The sequence below is a fragment of the Nerophis ophidion genome, linkage group LG27 (assembly GCF_033978795.1).
Source record: "Nerophis ophidion isolate RoL-2023_Sa linkage group LG27, RoL_Noph_v1.0, whole genome shotgun sequence".
Taxonomy (NCBI): Eukaryota; Metazoa; Chordata; class Actinopteri; order Syngnathiformes; family Syngnathidae; genus Nerophis; species Nerophis ophidion.
The window spans coordinates 20,944,945-20,966,607 of record NC_084637.1 but is presented as its reverse complement, the minus strand read 5'-3'; the positions used below and the strand labels follow the sequence as shown (position 1 = coordinate 20,966,607).

General features: G+C 35.5%; 1 protein-coding gene and 1 long non-coding RNA gene across 3 annotated transcripts in view; one reads left to right on the top strand and one right to left on the bottom strand.

The window, feature by feature from the left end:
• The window catches only part of prex1 (phosphatidylinositol-3,4,5-trisphosphate-dependent Rac exchange factor 1), a 216,356-nt gene that overhangs the window by 111,812 nt on the left and 82,881 nt on the right, over positions 1–21,663 (bottom strand). For both annotated transcript variants that reach the window (XM_061889796.1, XM_061889798.1), the window contains exons 7-10: positions 20,696–20,829; positions 20,517–20,632; positions 11,433–11,582; positions 2,678–2,825 (exon numbers count right to left, since the gene is read on the bottom strand). In XM_061889796.1, the coding sequence (XP_061745780.1) occupies positions 2,678–2,825; positions 11,433–11,582; positions 20,517–20,632; positions 20,696–20,829 (548 nt within the window). The remainder of the gene's footprint in view (positions 1–2,677; positions 2,826–11,432; positions 11,583–20,516; positions 20,633–20,695; positions 20,830–21,663) is intronic.
• On the top strand, positions 7,385–8,375 carry LOC133544347 (uncharacterized). The gene is made up of 2 exons (XR_009804636.1): positions 7,385–7,681; positions 7,802–8,375. It is a non-coding gene; the product is annotated as an uncharacterized LOC133544347 (long non-coding RNA).

The window sequence follows — 21,663 nt, the reverse complement described above, 5'->3', positions numbered from 1 at the left end:
CTGCCATTGCAACCTTTATCTGCAGAACAAAAGTCACACTTGAGCATAATTAGATTTTTGTTTCTTAGCAGCCAGGTGCATGGCTGACGCACGCGTGTGTGCGTGCGTGCGTGCGTGCGTGAGTGCGTGCGTGCGTGCGTGCGTGCGTGCGTGCGTGCGTGCGTGCGTGTGTGTGTGTGTTGTGTGAGACAGAGAATCTTAGTGAGGGATGACAAGGATAAAAATGACTTTAGTGGCCACGCCCTTGATTGTTCTCACATCAAAGATCCTCCAAAGAATTGTTTTCATGCTCTCTGCGTGCTGACTGTGGACTTCTATTTGCCACTGACCAATATCAAAATAAAATAAAATAAATGTGCTAGCATGTCAAATGTGCAATATCATGTGCAATATTTACTTGTGGCAGGTTCACATCTAAACGTCCTCCGATAAAATACCTTTTGCCAAAGTCCTTTACAAAATGCCAACACTTTTTTCTGCTCATCATCCTGTAAAACTACTTTTATTTGGAAGTACTATTATAATATTTCTGCTCATCATACTGTTATACTATTTCTGTTTGGAAGTACTATTATAATATTTCTGCTCATCATACTGTAATACTACTTCTGTTTGGAAGTACTGTTATGATATTTCTGCTCATCATCCTGTAATATTACTTCTGTTTGGAAGTACTATTATAATATTTCTGCTCATCATCCAGTAATACTACTTCTGTTTGGAAGTACTATTATAATATTTCTGCTCATCATACTGTAATACTACTTCTTTATGGAAGTACTAGTATAATATTTCTGCTCATCATCCAGTAATACTACTTCTGTTTGGAAGTACTATAATAATATTTCCGCTCATCATACTGTAATACTACTTCTGTTTGGAAGTACTATTATAATATTTCTGCTCATCATCCAGTAATACTACTTCTGTTTGGAAGTACTATAATAATATTTCCGCTCATCATACTGTAATACTACTTCTGATTGGAAGTACTATTATAATATTTCTGCTCACCATCTTGTAATACTATTTCTGTTTGGAAGTACTATTATAATATTTCCGCTCATCATACTGTAATACTACTTCTGATTGGAAGTACTACTGCTCATTATCCTGTAATACTACTTCTGTTTGGAAGTACTATTATAATATTTCTGCTCATTATCCTGTAATACTATTTCTGTTTGGAAGTGCTATTATAATATTTCCGCTCATCATACTGTAATACTACGTCTGTTTGGAAGTACTACTGCTCATCATCCTGTAATTTTACATCTGTTTGGAAGTACTATTATCAATCAATCAATGTTTACTTATAGAGCCCTAAATCACGAGTGTCTCAAAGGGTTGCACAAGCCACAAAGACTATGATCCCACATCAGGGCAAGAAAAAATAAATATATAAAAATTATTGAAGTAATATTATAATATTTCTGGTTCGACGTAGCATTACAGGATGATGACCAGAAATATTATTATTGTACTTCATGTTAATTAATGTAAAAATTAAAATATGTTCTTGTCATATTAGACTTTACCCTTGTAATATTACGTCTAACAATAAAATGATTCCCTAATAATTATTCCTCCTAATTGACATAATGCCTTATTCAAAACCCGACGTGTGAGGCAATGATGCACAATCACATCAAGAAAGATCAGATTGTTAGCGGGCGCCATCAAACCTTGTTATGAAATCAGTCTGACATCCAACGGGGCCACAGGGGCGGAGCCAGAAAGACTTTAGACTGGTGGTCACATGATCATTATGAATCACACCTCTAAATTAGTGAGGGAACTCTTCTCCCATTTTATGTCTGTCAATGTCATACATTTATTATTATTATTATTGTTATTATTATTATTATTATTATTATTGATATTATTATTATTAATATTATTATTATTATTATTATTATTATTATTTTCAAATAGTGAGAACAGAGTCAGTCCAAACTATTTGGACTTTCCTCAGCTCATAATATTCAAGCCGGCATTTTTCCGCCATTAGTCCGTGTCATTGTTCTGCATAAAAGGCACCAACACAAAGCCGGCATTTTTGTGTCTTTTTTCCATCTCTTGCTTTTCTGTATGAAAGTCATTCAGTGAACAATCTTTCATCACACATCCTGTTAGAACCGCCATTTTTCCGCCTTTCTCTGTGTCAGTGTTCTACATAAAAGGCACCAACACAAAGCCGGCATTTTTCTGTCTTTTTGTATCCCATCTCTTGCTATTCTTTATGAAAGTCATCCATTGAAAATTCTTCCATCAGACAGCCTGTTAGAGCCGCTGTTTGTGTCATTGTTTTGCACAAAAGGCACCGATACGCAACTGTTTTTGTGAACATCAGAAAGTCGTGTTAGTCACTACCTGTAAAAGCAGGCATTTTTACTACTTGTCTGTCTGTCGCCGTTCTGTGTAAAAGGGACAGACACACGGAATTGTGGAGGGAGTTATGTAAATATTCTGTAACAGAAGTATCTTTCACACCCCCTTTAAAAGCACATTCTTTCTGTCACAACATTCTGTATGAAATGCACCAGAAAGGAAAGGGTACAGAGGCTGTAACAGAGGCGGGACAAGGCCTGTGTATAAAAGGGTTCCTAAAGCATACACTAACGTAGGATGATGACATGTCGCTGTGGTTGCTTCTGTGTAAAAGGAGTTCACTCACTTTCCCATGAAGCACTTGGGCACGATGCTCAGCTTGCGGCGCCGGTCCTTGATGAGGTGGCGGCTCCTGGTCATCATCATGTGGTAGAGCTTCTCGCCCTTCTCGGCAATCATCACATAGGCGTCTCGCTCCATCCCCAGTTTCAGACCTGCGCCACCAAATCATGTCAGTCAAAATGGTGGGAAAACACGGCCGCCGTCGAGCACAATAGAGGATCTTTGGCTAGTTGTGCTGTTGCAGCAGGTGCATTAAAAACAACTGAGGATTGCTGACCACAGGACTTTACAGTAAGTCCTTAAAAACAGCAGAAAGCTCCTGTTAAAAAAATTGCAGTAGGTTATTAAAAACAAAAGCATTCCTATTGATTAGAGGAACTTTGAAATCCTTAAAAAGACAGCAAAGCTTTCGGGCCAAATAGTAGATACATTTTTGCAGTAGGTTCTTAAAAACAGCAAAGTCCCCCTGTTATGTAGATCTTTGACTAGTCTTTTTACAGTAGGTCCTCAAATAAAGCAGATAGTGTCACGTACAAGAAATTTACATTGACTCTTTGCGGTAAGTTCTTAAAGACAGCAACATTCTCCTGTTATATAGAAGATATTGGACTAGTCTTTTTGCAGTAGGTCCTCAAAAAGAGCAGATTTTGTCACGTACAATAGCTTTACATATAGATTTTGCAGTAGGCCCTCAAAAACAGCATATTGTGTCACATACAAGAGCTTTACATTGAGTTTTTGCAGCAGGTTCTTAAAAACAGCAACATTATCCTATTATATAGAATATCTTTAACTACTCTTTTTGCAGTAGGTCCTCAAAAACAGTAGATTGTGTCGCATACAACGGCTTTACATTGAGTTTTTGCAGTAAGTTGTAAAAAACATCAAAATATTTTCCTGTCAGGCAAAGGATCTTCGACTAACTGTTTTTGCAATAGGTGCTTAAAAACAGCAAAATGTTTTCCTGTCATATAGAGGATCTTAAACTCATGCTTTTGTGGTAGGTAATTAAAAATAGCGGAATGTTTTTGCCATGAAAAGTATCTTTGACGAGGGCTTTTTAGTAAGTGCCTAAAACTGCATAGTGCTCCTCCTGTCATATACAGAATATTTGATTAGCCTTTTTGGGGTAGGTTCCTAAAAAGAGCAAAATGTTCCTGTTTTGTAAAGGATCTTTGAGTGGTGTTTTTGTCGTAAGTACTTGAAAACAGCCAGAATGTTTTCCTGTCATGCAGAGGATCTTTGAGTAGTGTTTTTTTTAGTATAGGTATTTAAAAACAGCAGAATGTTTTCCTGTCATGCAGAGGATCTTTGACTAACTGGTTTTGCAATAGGTGCTTAAAAACAGCAAAATGTTTTCCTGTGATACTGAGGATCTTTGATATGAAATGTATCCATGACTAGCGCTTTCTAGTAAGTGCTAAAAAAACAGCAGCGTGATCCTCCTGTCGTATAAAGAATCTTCGATTAGCCTTTTTGGCGTTCGTCCCTAAAAACAGCGATATGCTGCTGTCATATAGAGGATCTTGACTAAGTGTATTTGTAGTAAGTACTTCAAAACAGCAGAATGTTCTCCTGTCATATAGAGGATCTTTGACTCATGCTTTTGTGGTAGGCACTGTTATACAAATGATCTTGGAGTACAGTTTCTCGCAGTATGTTCCTAAAAAAACAGCAGAGCGCTCCTGTCATATAGAGGATCTTTTCAAAGTGCAAAACAAAAATGTACAACTTGAGAAGTTTCCAAGAAGCGCTTCTCCCACAATTGTTTCTTTGAGAGACAAAAACGGCTTCCTCCTGAGTCCCAGAACAAAGCTGTTCTTTGGACTGCTTGAAGAACTGGTCCAGGACCGCCCAGCTGTGAGTGTGGATGGACCACAGCCAGGAGGTCTGCCTGCCAAGAAGAAGCAAACAATCCTCCACTCAGAGGGCCAAAATTCAGTCCAAGTGGTCGACTGGAAGGAGAACTTTGGGAGATGAAAGTCAAAAAACTCAAAGATGACATAAAAAGTATTTTTTTTGGGGGGGGAGTTATTTGAATTATTGAAAAAAATATGTGTAATTAAAATATGATTAATCAAAAAATAAATAAAAAATTTTTGTAATGTATTCCTAATATGTTTTTCAAATAACTACAAACTTTAAAAATATGATTGTATTAAAACATTATTAATAAATAGAGTGACAAATGTGGCCCAACACATTTTTTCACGTGGCCTAACACATTATTTCATTAGGTCCAACACATTATTTCAAGTGGCCCATCACATTATTTCAAGTGGCTCAACACATTATTTCACATTGCCCAACACATTATTACGTTGGCCCAGCACATTGTTTCATGTGGCCCCACAAATTATTTCAAGCTGCCCAACACTTTATTTCAGTTGGCCAAACACATTATTTCACATTGCCCAACACATTGTTTCATGTGGCCCAACACAGTTTCTGGTGGCCCAACACATTGTTTCTGGTGGCCCAACACATTGTTTCATGTGGCCCAACACATTATTTCAGGTGGCCCCACACATTATTTATGTGGCCCCACACATTATTTCAGTGGCCCCACGCATTATTGCATCTGGCCCAACACATTATTTCAAGTAGCTCAACACATTATTTCAAGTGGCCCAACACCTTATTCCACATTGCCCAACACATTATTTCAAGTGGCCCAACACATTATTTCATGTTGCCCGCCAAATCACATTATTTGAAGTGGTCCAACACATATTTTAAATCGGCCAGCTACATCATTTTATGTCATCCTGCACATTATTTCAAGTGGCCAAACACATTATTGCATGTGGTCCAGCACATTATTTAATGTGGTCCAGCACATTATCTAACGTGCCCAGCTAAATCATTTCTTGTGGCCCAGCCTAATATTGCATGTGGCCCAACACATTATTTAATGTGGCCAGCCAAATCATTTAAAGTGGCCCAGCATCATAATTCATGTGGTTCAACACATTATTTCATGTGGTCCAGCACAGTATTTTATATGGCCCAAAACATTACTTCATGTGGGCCAACACATTATTTCACGTGGGCCAACACATTATTTCACGTGGGCCGACACATTATTTCACGTGGGCCGACACATCATTTCACTTGGCTCAACACATTATTTCTTGTGGCCCAACATATTATTTCATGTGGCCCAACACATTATTTATGTGGCCCAACCCATTATTTCATGTGGTCCAGCACAATATTTCATGTGGCCCAACACATTATTTCATGTGGACCAACGCATTATTTCACAATGCCCAACACATTATTTTTTGTGGCCCAACACATTATATAACGAGGCTCAAAACATTATTTCAATTGGCCTAACACATTATTTCACATTGCCCAACACATGATTTCATGTGTTCCAACACATTATTTCACGTGGCCCAACACATTATTTCACATTGCCAAACACACTATTTTAAGTGGCCCAAAACATTATTTCATGTGACCCAACACATTATTTCATGAGACCCCACACATATTTCCAAGTGGCCCAACACAATATTTCATGTTTCCTGCCAAATCCTTTTACATGGCGCAGCACATCATTTCATGTGGCCAGTCATCACATTTTATGTCATCCAGCACATCATATCATAGATAGATGGATGGATGGATGGGTGGATGGATGGATGGATGGATGGATAGATGGATAGATGGATAGATGGATAGATGGATAGATGGATAGATGGATAGATGGATAGATGGATAGATGGATAGATGGATAGATGGATAGATGGATAGATGGATAGATGGATAGATAGATAGATAGATAGATGGATAGATGGATAGATGGATAGATGGATAGATAGATAGATAGATAGATAGATAGATAGATAGATAGATAGATAGATAGATAGATAGAACTTTATTGATTCCTTCAGGAGAGTTCCTTCAGGAAAATTAAAAATCATGTGGCCCAACATATTATTTCATGTGGTCCAGCACAATATTTCATGTGGTCAGCCAAATAATTTCTAGTGGCCCAGCATACTATTTCATTTGGTCCAGCACAATATTTCATGTGGCCCACCACATTACTTCATGTGGTCCACCACAATATTTCAAGAGGCTAGCCAAATCATTTAATGGGACCCAGCATAATAATTTATGGGGTAGAGAACATTATTTCATGTGGTCCAGCACAGTATTTCAAGTGGCCTAAGACATTATTTCATGTGCCCAATACAGTATTTCAGGTAACCCAACACATTATGTATAAAATGACAAAAAACATTATTTCATGATGGCCAACCACATCATTTTTTCGTCATGCAGCACATTATTTCAAGTGGCCCAACACATTATTTCATGTTCCCTGCCAAATCATTTTGCGTGGCGCATGCAACACACTATTTAATGTGGCCAGCCACTTCGTTTTATGTCATCCCGCACATTATGTCACGTGGCCACCTACTTCCCTTTTGTGGTCCAGCACATTATTTAATGTGGCCAACCACATCATTTTTTGTCATCCAGCACATTATTTCCTGTGGCCAACCACATTTTTTTTGTCATCCAGCACATTATTTCAAGTGGCCCAACATATTATTTCATATTCCCCACCAAATCATTTTACTTGGCGCAGCACAATATTTAATGTGGTCCAGCACATTATTTAACATTATTTAATGTTGCCAGCAACTTCGTTTTATGTCATCCAGCACATTATTTCATGTGTTCCATCACATTATTTAATATGGCCGAATACATTATTTAATGTGGCCCAATACATTATTTAATGTGGCTCAATAGATTATTTCAGAGGCCCAACACATTATTTCAAGTTGCCCAACACATTATTTCCAGCGGCCCAACACATTATTTAAAGTTGCCCAACACATTATTTCCCGCGGCCCAACACATTATTTCACGTGGCCCAACACCCAAGTGCATTAATTGCAGGCCGCTCCATCAGGAGTAGTGTCACCTTCCAAGGAAAGCGTGTCAGACAAAGAGAGGCGGAGCAAGTGTGGCCCTCAGGCAGGTAATGGAACACCTCCAGATAATTCAGGGCACAATCGTTAAAGAGGCTCATTCTCCTCAAACACCATCCTCCAACACCATTTGTGCCAGCGAGATTCAATTGTGTTTTGTTTTTTTCCAGGCCGCCAACGCTATCAGGTGGCCTGGACCTGCGCAGATGGGGTTAAATCCACGAGGCGGAACACGGCAAAGACAGATGGCGTAGGACAGGTTGGAGAGAAGACGGTCCAGAGGGTGTCAAGTTACCAACTGCTCCAGGTCCGTGGCACAAAAGTTCTGCCGCCTTCCGTTTGGAAGCTTGAGGCCACGTCACCGCCAGCCAAAGAAAATCAAAGGACGAAGCGTTTAATTAGCGCACAAGCAAGCGCCAAACTGACAGAGACTAGCATGACCTAATTCCAACACTATTTTTAGTCGCCGTTGTTGGCTAATTTGTCCCAGCTTGCTGAGAAAACTGCAACACAACACGTGCTCCCCCAATAATACGTGTCAACTACACTCATTAATACACAAATTATTAGAAATGCCATGCCACTTTTTGCACACAACCCTGGAAATACCTTGGAAATAAGAATGCAAGATATATAAAACATGTTTTTTTTTTTTTAATTGTATTCATTTTGGGAACTGTTGTTAAAAATAAAATAAGAAATGTAACAATAGCAACAATGATCTAATAAATAATCTTTCTTTTAGTTTGTTTATTATATTATTTGTGGGACTATTGCAAACAATGTGTGACATAAGTAGATATTTTATGATAAATAATAAGTAAAAAAAATACAAATATTTATTCATTTTGTTTAAATAATTTTGGGGAACGTTGCAAAAAAAGATGTAGTAATAAAGTTAAAAAAAAAATCTAATCATTTAAAAAATCTATTTTTTTTTTTTAAATATTACTTTTGGGGATCATTGTAAATAAAATAATAAGTATCTGATAAATAATCATTTATTCAAAGTTTGAATTTTTTTGAAAAATTATATTATTTCTTGGGCTTTTACGAACAAATGTGTAAATATTATAATCATATAATAAATAAGTAAAACAAATACAAATATGTATTTATTTATTTTTAAATAATTCTATGGAATGAAGTAAAACAACATCTAATGAATAAATCAAAAATACATTTTTAAAAAGTATTTAACTTTTGGGCTAATTGCAAAAAAGTAGCAATATTAGTAACAATTATCTAATAATTGATAATTTATTAAAAGTTTAAAAAATATATTTTGAAAAATTATATTTCTAGGACTATTGCAAAAAATGTGTAATGATAACAGACATATTATAATAAATAATAAGTAACACAATTAGAAATATGTATTTATGTTGTTTAAATAATTTTGGGTAACATTGCGAAAACAAGTGTGATAATAAAGTAAAAAAAATAATTTTAAAAAATCTATTTTATAAAAGTATATTACATTTAATATGATTCATATAAAAACAATAATTAATGACATTCCACTTTTTTAACACAACCCTTAAAAAGCCTAGAGAATAACAACTCAATAAATATAAAAAATATATTTTTTAAGATCGGATTCATTTTGGGGACAATTGTAACAAAAAAGTGGGTGGGGAGAGGGAAGTCCGGGCTTCCCTGCTGAGGCTGCTGCCCCCGCGACCCGACCTCGGATAAGCTGAAGATGATGGATGGATGGATGGATGTAACAAAAAAAGTAGTAATAATAATGAAAACTGATCTAATAAATAACTATTCATTCAGAGTCAAAAACTTCTTTTTTTTTAATTATGTTATCACTTGGACTATTGCAAAAAATGTGTAAAAATAATAGACATATTATAATAAATAATAAGTAAAAATGTACAAATATATTTTATTTTATTTAAATACTTTTAGGGAATGTTGAAAACAAATGTAAAAGAAAAGTAAAAATAAACTAATTGAAACAATTTATTCATATAATAACATACACAAATTTTTTTTTTTTTAAATAATAATTTATACAAACATAATAATGAATAACATGCCACTTTTTTCACACAACTCTAAAAAAACAGAGAAAATAATAACTTAATTAATATAAAAAATATATATTTTAAAATTTATTAATTTTGGGGACAATCAAAAAAAAAAGTAGAAATAATTAAAAAAATACCTCATAAATACATTTTGGGGAAAATTAAAAAAAAAAGTTGAAATAATTTGAAAAAAAACCTAATAAATAAGTATTTATTCAAAGTATGAACTTTTTAAAAAAATAATGTTAATATTGGGATTTTTGCAAAAAATGTGTAATAATAACATACAACATTTAATAAATAAGTACAAATTTACAAATATTTATTTTGTTCAAAAACTTTTGGGGAACGTTGCAAACTTGTAAAAAAAAGTAAAAATGTATTTTTTTAAACTATCTTACTTTTAATAGTAATTAATGTAAAAATTATAACTTCATAAATATAAAACCATTTTTTAAAGATTGTATTAATTTTGTTGACGGTTATGAAAAAGAAAAGAGTAATCAAAACAACAATTGTTTAATAAATAAAAATGTATTAAAAGTGAAAAATATTTTTGAAAAATCCTATTATTTTGGGGTGTATTGCAAAACTTGTGTAATAATAATATACATATTATAATAAATAGTAAGTAAAAACAATTACAAACATTTATTTATTTTGTTTGAATAATTTTGGGGAACGTTACAAAAAAGTGTTGTAGTAAATGAAAAATCTGATAATTAAAAGCGTGTATTACTCTTGGGGACCATTCAGTCATCCATTTTTTTCTACCGCTTGTCCCTCTGAGGGTCGGGCGGAAGGCAAGGTACGCCCTTGAGGCGTGGCACAGATAGTAGAGCAGTCGTGCCAGCAACTTGAAAGTTCCTGGTTCGAATCCAGCTCCCGCCATCCTCGTCACGGCCGTTGTGTCCTTAGGCAATACACCTCACTCCTGATAAGCGTCGCGGTTATTAGCGCTTTTCATCCGCCATCAGTGTGAATGTGACGTAAAGGTATCATCAAGAAATAATACAATACAGACAAGCCGTCACCTCATGGCAAGGCAAACACAGACAGACAACATTCACATTCACACGCTAGGGCCAAATTAGTGTTGCCAATCAGCCTCCTAAGAATAGAATAGAATAGAATAAAAAGTACTTTATTGATCCCTGGGGGAAATTCAGCTAAGGGGCATAGTCATATATATATATATATATATACATATATATATATATATATATATATATATATATACATATATATATATATACATATATATATATATATATATATATATATATATATATATATATATATATATATATATATATATATATATATACATATAAAATCAATATAATAAGTTTCAATAAATAATTATTAATGACATTTACAAAAATGCATCTTAAAAAATATATTCATTTTGAGGATTGTTGCAAAACAATTTCTAATAATAATCATCTAATAAATAATATATTATTAAAATAAGGAAGTGAAACCATAACAAAAAATGAAATAAAATAAATAATCTGGTCAACTTTCCACAGCCTTTTATTGTTCAAAGTGGTTTATTAGGTTTTTTGCGTGGTTTGGGATGATTTATGTTTGTAGAGTTTGGACTTTTTTCACCTGCTGGCCAACGTACTTTGATAGGATGGACTTGATCTGTCCCACAGTGGGGAGAAATGTGGATACACAAAGTTGACAAACGCTAAAGTAAAAAACAAGAGGGAAACTTCAAACTTCGGTTTGAAAAAAATAGAAGTTGTCTTACTTTCTCGCTGCTCCCGCTCCCTCAAGATGGCGTCCAGCCACTTCTGCTTGTCCTCCGCTGTTTTGGTCATGCACACGAACCACTTGTTCTTCGCCGTGTTGTGGATCTTCCAGCCGTTTGTCACTGTGTAGTTGTTGCTGTGATAGTCCGCTGCCGTCAAAAACATCAAAAAGGGAAAATAATCACAACTAATATAATTTAGCTACCGTCATTCTCCTCACAATAGACGTTTGCCACAAGAGAAACTTATTTTTTTTACTTTGGATTTGTCAGAAGGTTACCAATGATAACAGCGTAGAAAAATGTGATGATAACCATAGAACCAGGAATAAAATGTGTATTTACGCTGGAAAGGGGTTTTTCAATTCCACCAGTTCCAAAAACTACTGCTAGGTTCCATCTGCATTATATGGGAGGAGTTTTGCCTTATTTTACATTTGAAAAATAAATCATTTGCATATTTTCATTGTTTTTAAGTACATACATACAATTACATAAATTATAAAAAAACATTGCTGCAAACATATTTTTAATATATAATAAAACCATTTTTCTAAATTTATGCATTTAAGAAAAAAATAACACATAATTAAAAAAATGTATGTGTATATATATATATATACATACTGTACAGTATATATATATATATATATGTGTGTGTGTGTAAATACAGTATATTAATCATATTATATTTTAACCAATATATATTATATATATATTAAAAAAAAGTTAAGTTAAAAAATAGATATTATCTATCAAAAATATTTTATATTTATATGTATGCAGAGGGGTTAGTGCGTCTGCCTCACAATACGAAGGTCCTGAGTAGTCAGGGTTCAATCCCGGGCTCGGGATCTTTCTGTGTGGAGTTTGCATGTCCTCCCCGTGAATGCGTGGGTTCCCTCCGGTTACTCTGGCTTCCTCCCACTTCCAAAGACATGCATCTGGGGAATAAGTTGATTGGCAACACTAAAAATTGGCCCTAGTGTGTGAATGTGAGTGTGAATGTTGTCTGTCTATCTGTGTTGGCCCTGCGATGAGGGGCAACTTGTCCAGGGTGTACACCGCCTTCCGCCCGATTGTGCCCCCCGCGACCCCAAAGGGAATAAGAGGTACAAAATGGATGGATGGATATATATGTATGTATGTATCAATGATGTGCAGTGAACTAAACACCAGGTGAAGCATACATACTTTTTTTTCTTCTTTTTTTTTCTTTCTTAAATTCATATGTACAGCTCTGGTCATTGTTAATTTAGGTTGCACGTTAGAGTTTCAGGGAAAAAAGGGGAGTTATTCGCGTTCATAAAAACGTTATCATAATGATATTATGATATGATAAATGGGTCCAAAAACTATTTGATAAAGTTGTTATTAAATACTTTTTGGTCCCATTTGTTTTTAACAAAATAAATCAAGTATTGTGAGTGTATATTACCTTTCTGTATTTGTGTCTGAAGCAACAATAGCTATCCTCCATGAAAACGTACTTTATATGAACAAATTCATTTTGTCTTAAATTCCAGTTTAGAGAAGTATTTAAACCTGGATACAGTATATAATCCTCCATATTGGCAGAAACATTCATTTAATTCAATTTCATTCCAAAAAATTAAACAATATTTTTGCATCTGACAAAAAACAACTACAAACGCTGGCTTACTCTAATAAAAATGCCATGTTTGTTATAAATACAGTTAAAAAAAAAAAAGAGAAAAAAATGCTGGCTTTTGCTGGAGAGACCTGTGTCTGCTAGCTTCAGCGCCCCCACTTCTCCCAGTGTGGCGAATCAGAGTACTGCTGAGGCATTGAACTGCAAGTTGACAATATATCTTCCCCTACCTTGAGGCAGAGGTACTTGCTGCCTCAAGACCTGCCTTTTCCACGTGGCAACAAGAATGCGCGCCCTCGCACGCACGCCCAATACACACTGTGTGCAGCCGTAGAGGCACTGCCTGTGTCTGCCTCACTTCTCAACTGCTGCATTGTTTTGATCAGGAAACATGGAATTTCCTCGATTTTGACCATGAAACTTATCAAAATATACAGAAACCACACCAAAATCACATAGAAAGCATAAACCAAAAGAGAAATATTAAAACTTATTTTATTTTATTACTTTGTTTTAGAACATCTCATGGTTAAGCCACCTGGTGGCAGGTGAGGCACTGCCACACTAGCCTCCCCTGACCTCACGTCACTGGTATGTATGTATGTATGTATGTATGTATAAACATATTTTTTGGTTAAATTACCAGCGCAAATGTGCTAATAAATTCCCAAAAGATTTTTGGTTTTAGTTTGTGTAAGTTTAGTTTTTGTCAAAGCCAAGCCGTGAATTAGTGCCACCTGAGGAGCCTCAGTGCGCATCAAGAAATCATTTTGTTGAAAGAAAATATTTGGAAAAAAATATATGTGTGTGTGTGTATATATATATATATATATATATATATATATATATACATATACACACACATATATATATGTACATACACAAACACATATACACACATATATATAAACATATATATATACATATACACACACATATATACATATATATGTGTGTGTGTATATATATATATATATATATATATATATATATATATATATATATATGATATATCTTTTTTTTTCCCTTCTTATTATTATTTTAACTATCACCACAAATTAATTCCCAAAATATTTGCAGTTTTACTTTGCTTCAGTTTGCATGTCGATATATTTTGTAAGGGGGAACATTTTAGAAAAATGTACAAATTTCACAATGTTTTTTTTCTTTTTTTCACATTAATATTATTCTAAACAAAATTAAAAAAAACATTTTGCAAAAAGAATGACATTCTACTTCCACCACTACTTTTTGACATGAAACACATCCCAAAAGAGATTTTTGACTTGGGTCTACTGTCACATCAATACTTGTGACACTTCAAGGGGGAAGAAAAGCTCCGGTAGCTCTCACATGCTCGGGGAGTGTTTTGTCTTCTGTGAGGATCAATGCATGCCAAAGTCAAAACATTCGAGAATTGATGTTGTTCTTTTTGTGGTTGTGAAACTGCAAAACATTCTGCCGTTTACTGAAAAGAGGAAACACGTGAGCGAGAGGAAGACAGCGTTACTACACTCGCGCGCGCACACAGTCAACCACATCCAGCCCACAGACGAGGCGTTGGCACAGCAATTCTGTGGATTCGCACCTCGGGGGCTGCAGCCACACCTCCAACTGAATCTTTGACACCAAAAGAGAAGAAAAAAAAAAGTTGGTACTCGGCCGGCTGTGTGCTACTTCCTGTTTGAAACTCAGCACAGAGAGCGACGCCCCACCCAAACCGTCAGCTCCTGACATATTCACAACATTGGTGGAAACTGTAAACAAAGCAATTGCAAATTAAAGGAGGGGCGTCGCAGCAAGCAACATACTCCAAGAAATCATCAAAGCAGGACCAAAGATTAGACGATGTACTGTACATTAAAATGTATTTTATTGTCTTGTGTACTTCATTTACATTAAAATTTATTTTATTGTCTTGTTTACTTCATTTATCATTACACTTTCAACCGCATTTAAATGTTGCCAACAGTTGACTAGCATACCATGCAATGTCTCCAAGAAATCATCAAAGAATGACCAAAGACTAGACAATGTACATTAAAATGTATTTTATTGTCTTCTTTACAGTATTCTTCATTACACCTACGAACACAATCAAACATTGCCAACTGTCGAGCAGCACACCATGCACTGTTTGCAATAAATCATCAAAGACCAATGTCTTGGAAAAATATATCACTCTTGAATCAACACAGCAGTTAATACAATAATCAATGTTAATTAAAAACTAAATGTGGGATATAAATATAATTGAAGTATAATTCTTTGTATATAGTATATAATTGGTGCAAAGGTTTAACATGTGTACAAACCCCGGTTCCATTTGAGTTGGAAAATTGTGTTAAATGTAAATATAAATGGAATACAATGATTTGCAAATAATTTTCAACCCATATTCAGTTGAATATGCTACAAAGACAACATATTTGATGTTCAAACTGATAAACATTTTTTTGTTTGCAAATAATCATTAACTTCATAATTTGATGCCAGCAACAAGTGACAAAGAAGTTGAGAAAGGTGGCAATAAATACAGATAAAGTTGAGGAATGCTCATCAAACACTTATTTGGAACATTCCACAGGTGTGCAGGCTAATTGGGAACAGTTGGGTGCCATGATTGGGTATAAAAGCAGCTATGCAAAGTAATTCACAAACAAAGATAGGGTGAGGGTCACCACTTTGTAAGTAAATTGTCGAACAGTTTTAGAACAACATTTCTCAACCAGCTATTGCAAGGAATTTAGGGATTTTACCATCTACGGTCTGTAAAATCATCAAAAGGTTCAGAGAATCTGGAGAAATCACTGCACGTAAGCGATGATAGTACGGACCGTGGATCCCTCAGGTGGTAGTTTCCTCAGTTCCCAAACGTTTATTGAGGGTTTTTAAAAGAAAAGGTGATGTAACACAGTGGTGAACATGCCCTTTCCCAACTACTTTGGCACGTGTTGCAGCCATGAAATTATAGGTTAATTATTATTTGTAAAAAGAAATAAAGTTTGAGTTTGAACATTAAATATGTTGTCTTTGTAGTGCATTCAATTGAATATGGGTTGAAAAGGATTTGCAAATCATGGTATTCCGTTTATATTTACATCTAACACAATTTCCCAACTCATATGGAAACGAGGTTTGTACAAGGATATTTTACATGCCTTTACTGTGTATATAATTGAACAGTATTTATGTTGTGTACAATGTGTATTTATAATATGTTGTGAAAAGGAAATTTTATATTTTTTGGAAGTTCATCTTGTACTTGACTTTGTTTATAGGGTTAGGCGCAATAAGTGTTCAACTTCAGCCTAAACCCTTTCGGTCCGCAACATTTTTTTTTTTTAATTTATGAATGGAAAACTGTTTGTTTATGAATGTTCATCTGTTTGTTTATGTAAAACTGTTTGTTTATTTTGTTGGCCATTGACCGAAGAAATAATCAACTAAACTAACGCATGACCAAAGACTAGACGATGTACAATAAAATGTATTTTATTGTGTTGTTTACATAATTTATCATTACACTTACAACCGCTCCAATAAAGACACAGACACCAAAGCATGACCAAAGACTAAACGATGCACATTAAAATGTATTTCATTGCCGTGTTTACATCATTTATCATCACACTTACAACCGCATTTAAAGATTGCCAACAGTCGAGAAGCATACCATGCACTGTCTTCAATAAAGACAGGGACACCAAAGCATGACCAAAAACTAGACGATGCACATTAAAATGTATTTCATTGCCTTGTTTGCAGCATTTATCATTACACCTACAAACACAATGAAACACTGCTAACAGTCAAACAGCATACCATGCACTGTCTGCAATAAATCATCAAAGCATGACCAAAAACTACACAATGTACATTAAAATGTATTTTATTGCCCAGAATTCCCAGTTTTCCAAAGCCCTATTTTCACCTATTCCTGGAAAGTTTTCACAATCCACATTTTTCAACCGTTTTTCACCATTTCACCTTCAAAACATTCCTCTTAGTTTGGAAAACAATACTGTTTTTTTTTTTAAGAAATCCCAGATTTTCCTGGAATTCTAAAATACCCTGTTAAATTTAAACCGTTACTACGTCAACATTTTTTAAGCGATGAAAAGAGTTCCAACACCAACTCATTCATATTTTCTTGGAATACTGTGCTAGTACCAATACTTTCAAAAGTTCACAGTTTTCCCCAAATTCCAGGAATTCCCATTTAAATTCAAACTGTTACTAAGTCAAAATTTTCAACCGATTAAAAAAATTCCAACACCAACCCATTTGTATCGTCTAGGACAACTGTGCTCGTATCAATATTTTCAAAAATTCCCGGTTTTCCCGAAATTCCCAAATGTTCAGGAAACATTTCTCAAAATTCTACGGATTTTTAAACCCGAATTACACATTTTAAACCATTCAACCACACTACTCTTCCCATAAATCAAACGCAAAACATGTTGTCCGTTTTCCAAAATTCACAGTTTTCCCTTAATTTCCAGTAATTTTCTCCCCATTGACAATGAATACATCCCACATTTCTCACCAGATTTGAACCGTTCCAACATCCACACTCCACTCACCCTGCACATTCCAGCCAGCATGTGTCCCAGTTCAGCATCATTCCCTGATTACCCGGAAATACCAGGAATTTCCCTCTATTGAAAATAAATGGGCAATGTAAAAACCTCTCCATATCCCACATTTCTCTACCAATTTGAACCTTTCAAGCAACCACACACTCCACTTACCTTGGAAAACCAAACTCAAAGAATTCCAGGAATTCCCAGAATTCCCAGTTTTCCAAAGCCCTATGTTCACCTCTTCCTGGAAAGTTTTCACAGTCCACATTTTTCAACCGTTTTTCACCATTTTACCTTCAAAACATTCCTCTTAGTTGGGACAACAAAACTATCATTATTCTTTTCCCACAAATTCCCTGTTTTCCCGAAATTCTTGTTACTACGTCTACATTTTTCAACCAATAAAAAAAAAATTCAACATCAACGCTTTCATTTCATCTAAGACAATTGTGCTAGTATCAGTATTTTTTTTCAAAAATCACGATTTTCCTGATATTTCAAAATGTCCAGGGAATTCCCATTGAAATACATGGGAACATTTATCAAAATTCTTTGCATTTTTCAAACCCGAATCTGACCTTTTCAACCATCCAACCACACTACTCTTCCCATAAATCAAACGCAAAACATGCTGTCCCTTTCTAAAAATTCCCAGTTTTCCCATAATTTCTGGTTATTTTCTCCGCACTGACAATGAGTACATCCCACATTTCTCACCAGATTTGAACCATTCCACCATCTAGACCAGGGGTAGGGAACCTATGGCTCGCGAGCTAGATGTGGCTCTTTTGATGACTGCATCTGGCTCTCGGATAAATCTGAGCTGACATTGCTTAACATAAGTAATGAATGATTCCACTTGTAATCAAAGTGTTAAAAATAACGTACAAAATATAAAACATTCTCATGCATTTTTATTCCATCCATCTGTTTTCTACCGCACCTGTTCAAAAAGTTGCGTAATGGTAAGAAGTTATGTATTTATTATTGGTTAGTGTGGGGCTTGCCCTCTTGGGGGTTCTTCAGACCACCAAGCACCGAGATGAGAGCCTGTTTCAGGGTTACAATATTGTTTTATTTTTCAATTAGTCTCTCTTTGTCTTTCGTTCTCGCTCGCGCTCTGGCTCCAGCTCCAACCTGTCTCTCCTACTGGCTGCTGCTTATAACAGAGCGACAGGTGATTAGATATCAAGGCCGAGGTGGACCATCTACGCACCTGTCACTGATTTCGAGGCCTGTCCTGGCACATCCCAGTTCGCTGCAGGCCCGCAGGCCACACCCCCTCCTCAGTTAGCTTCAGAATAACAATGTTATTACAAAGAATAAGAGACCTCTTATACCCTAGAAATGTTGGTGTTACTTAAAAAAGCACACATTTAGATGTGTTCAGTGTTAAGAAAAATATTATATGGCTCTTACGGAAATACTTTTTGAAATATTTGGCTTTTTGGCTCTCTCAGCCAAAAAGGTTCCCGACCCCTGATCTAGACACTCCACTCACCCTGCACATTACAGCCAGCATGTTTCACGGTTCCGAACATTCCCTGATTACCCGGAATTACTGGGATTTTCAGGAAAACCAAACTCAAATAATTCCAGGAATTCACATAATTACCAGAATTACTACTTTTCCAAAGCCCTATTTTCACTTCTTCCTGGAAAGTTTTCACAGTCCACATTTCTCAACTGTTTTTCACCATTTCACCTTCAAAACATTCCTCTTAGTTGGGACACCAAAACTAACATAATTATTTTCGCACAAATTCTCTGTTTTCCCGAAATTCCCAAATGTCCAGGGAATTCCCATTCACATGAATGGAAATTTTCTCAAAATTATTTGCATAGTTTTAAACCCAAATCCAACCTTTTCAACCATCCACCCACACTACTCTTCCCATAAATCGAACGCAAAACATGTTGTCCCTTTCCCAAATTTCCCTGTTTTACTGTAATTTTCTGTAATTTTCTCCCCATTGACAAATAATATATTAATGTTAAACTTAAAGTTAAAGTACCAGTGATTGTCACACATACACTAGGTGTGGTGAAATTATTCTCTGCATTTGACCCACCACCCTTGATCACCACCTGGGAGGTGGGGGGAACAGTGGGCAGCAGCGGTGGCCGCGCCCGGGAATCATTTCTGGTGATTTATCCCCCAATTCCAACTGTTGATGCTGAGTGCCAAGCAGGGGGTTATTGGGTCCCATTTTTATAGTCTTTGGTATGATTCCGCCGGAGTTTGAACTCACAACCTACCGATCTCCAGGGGGACACATTAACCATCCCACATTTCTGAACCTATTTAAATCGTTCCAACATCCACACACTCCCCTCACCCTGCACATTCAAGCCAGCATATTTCCCGGTTCCAATCATTCCCTGATTACCAGGAATGTCCGTCCATTGAAAATTATTGGGCAATATACAAACCTCTCCATATCCCACATTTCTCAACCGATTTGAACCGTTCCAAATGGAATTGCAAAGTCTACTTTTGTTGTACTTTTGTAGCTGTATGACAAAATAGCGTGACTGAACTAACAGCTGGTCGCAGCAGCTCTGTGCTCTTTTGTGTCCTCTTTTGTGTTGTTTAATGTTTCCCTCTGGTGTTTTTTACCTTTTAGTGTAAACCCTTTACACTGCACAACCACTTATGGCACTTTTCATGATTTTTTCTCTACTTTTAGCGCTTTTTTGTGGACTTTTCGAATCTTCACTGTTCTGTGGAAATGTGCGTAGACAACAGCAGCATCGCTAATCATTCTTATTAGAGGAATTTAAATCCGACTTTTTTGTTTCCTTCTTGGCGAGATGAACTGCACTCAGCATACCATGCACTATCTTGAATAAAGAGGTGTGTGTGATTGCTGAGCGGACACAAACCTGTTCCGTCCTCCACGTTTTCCACCTCCATCACCTCCGTGTTGATTCTGCCCCTGAAGACGTAAAGTGGGCCGTTGATGGACTTGGTCCTCTTGGTGGATTTCTTCCCGGAAACCCTAGAAGAGAGAAGATCACTTAAGACGTCACACTCTTCATCGCGCCGCAGTGTTCATTCTCACCTGGACTTCCTTTTGCAGTAGACCAGAAGGTTGTCAAACAGGAAAAAGACACGCTCTTGAATATTCCCCGCCGAGATTTTGAGGAGATTTCCATGAAGCAACAACTCGGAGCAGATGTCTGTGAGGTTGGTGCCCTGAAAGCAAAAAGCATACCAGTCTAAAATAAGGTGCAAAAAGGATTTCTATTTTCATGATTTTATAACCATATTACATTTTCATACAACCTGTTTGTAAAAAACAAATAAATAAATAAATAAATAAAAATAAAGCTTCCAACTATTAATCAGCTGCAGACTTGTTTGTTTTCAGTCAGAGTAGATATTGATCCGATATCATCAAATAAACAATTATCATATATATATATATGTATATATATATATCCATCCATCCATCCATCCATCAATCCATTTTTATCGATTAGTCCCTTCAGGGTCGCGGGGGGCGCTGGAAGCTATCTCAGCTACAATTAGACGGAAGGCGGAGTACACCCTGGACAAGTCGCAACCTCATCGCAGGGCCAACACAGATAGACAGACAACATTCACACACACACACACACACACACACACACATATATATATATATATATATATATATATATATATATATATATATATGATAATCGTTTATATATATTGTATATATATATATATAGTATATATTTATATATGTATGTGTGTCATAAAGGTGTAAACTAAAAGGTATATACATATATATATATATATATATATATATAGACATATATATACATATATACACATACATCTATACATATATATAAATATACATATATACACAAATATACATATCCTGTATGCATACATATATAGATTCATATCCATATATACATACAAAAATATACGTTTATGTATACATACATACATGTATGTATATTTATATATATATACACACACACACATATGTGTGTGTGTGTGTGTGTGTCGTAAGAGTGTAAACTAAAAGGTGCA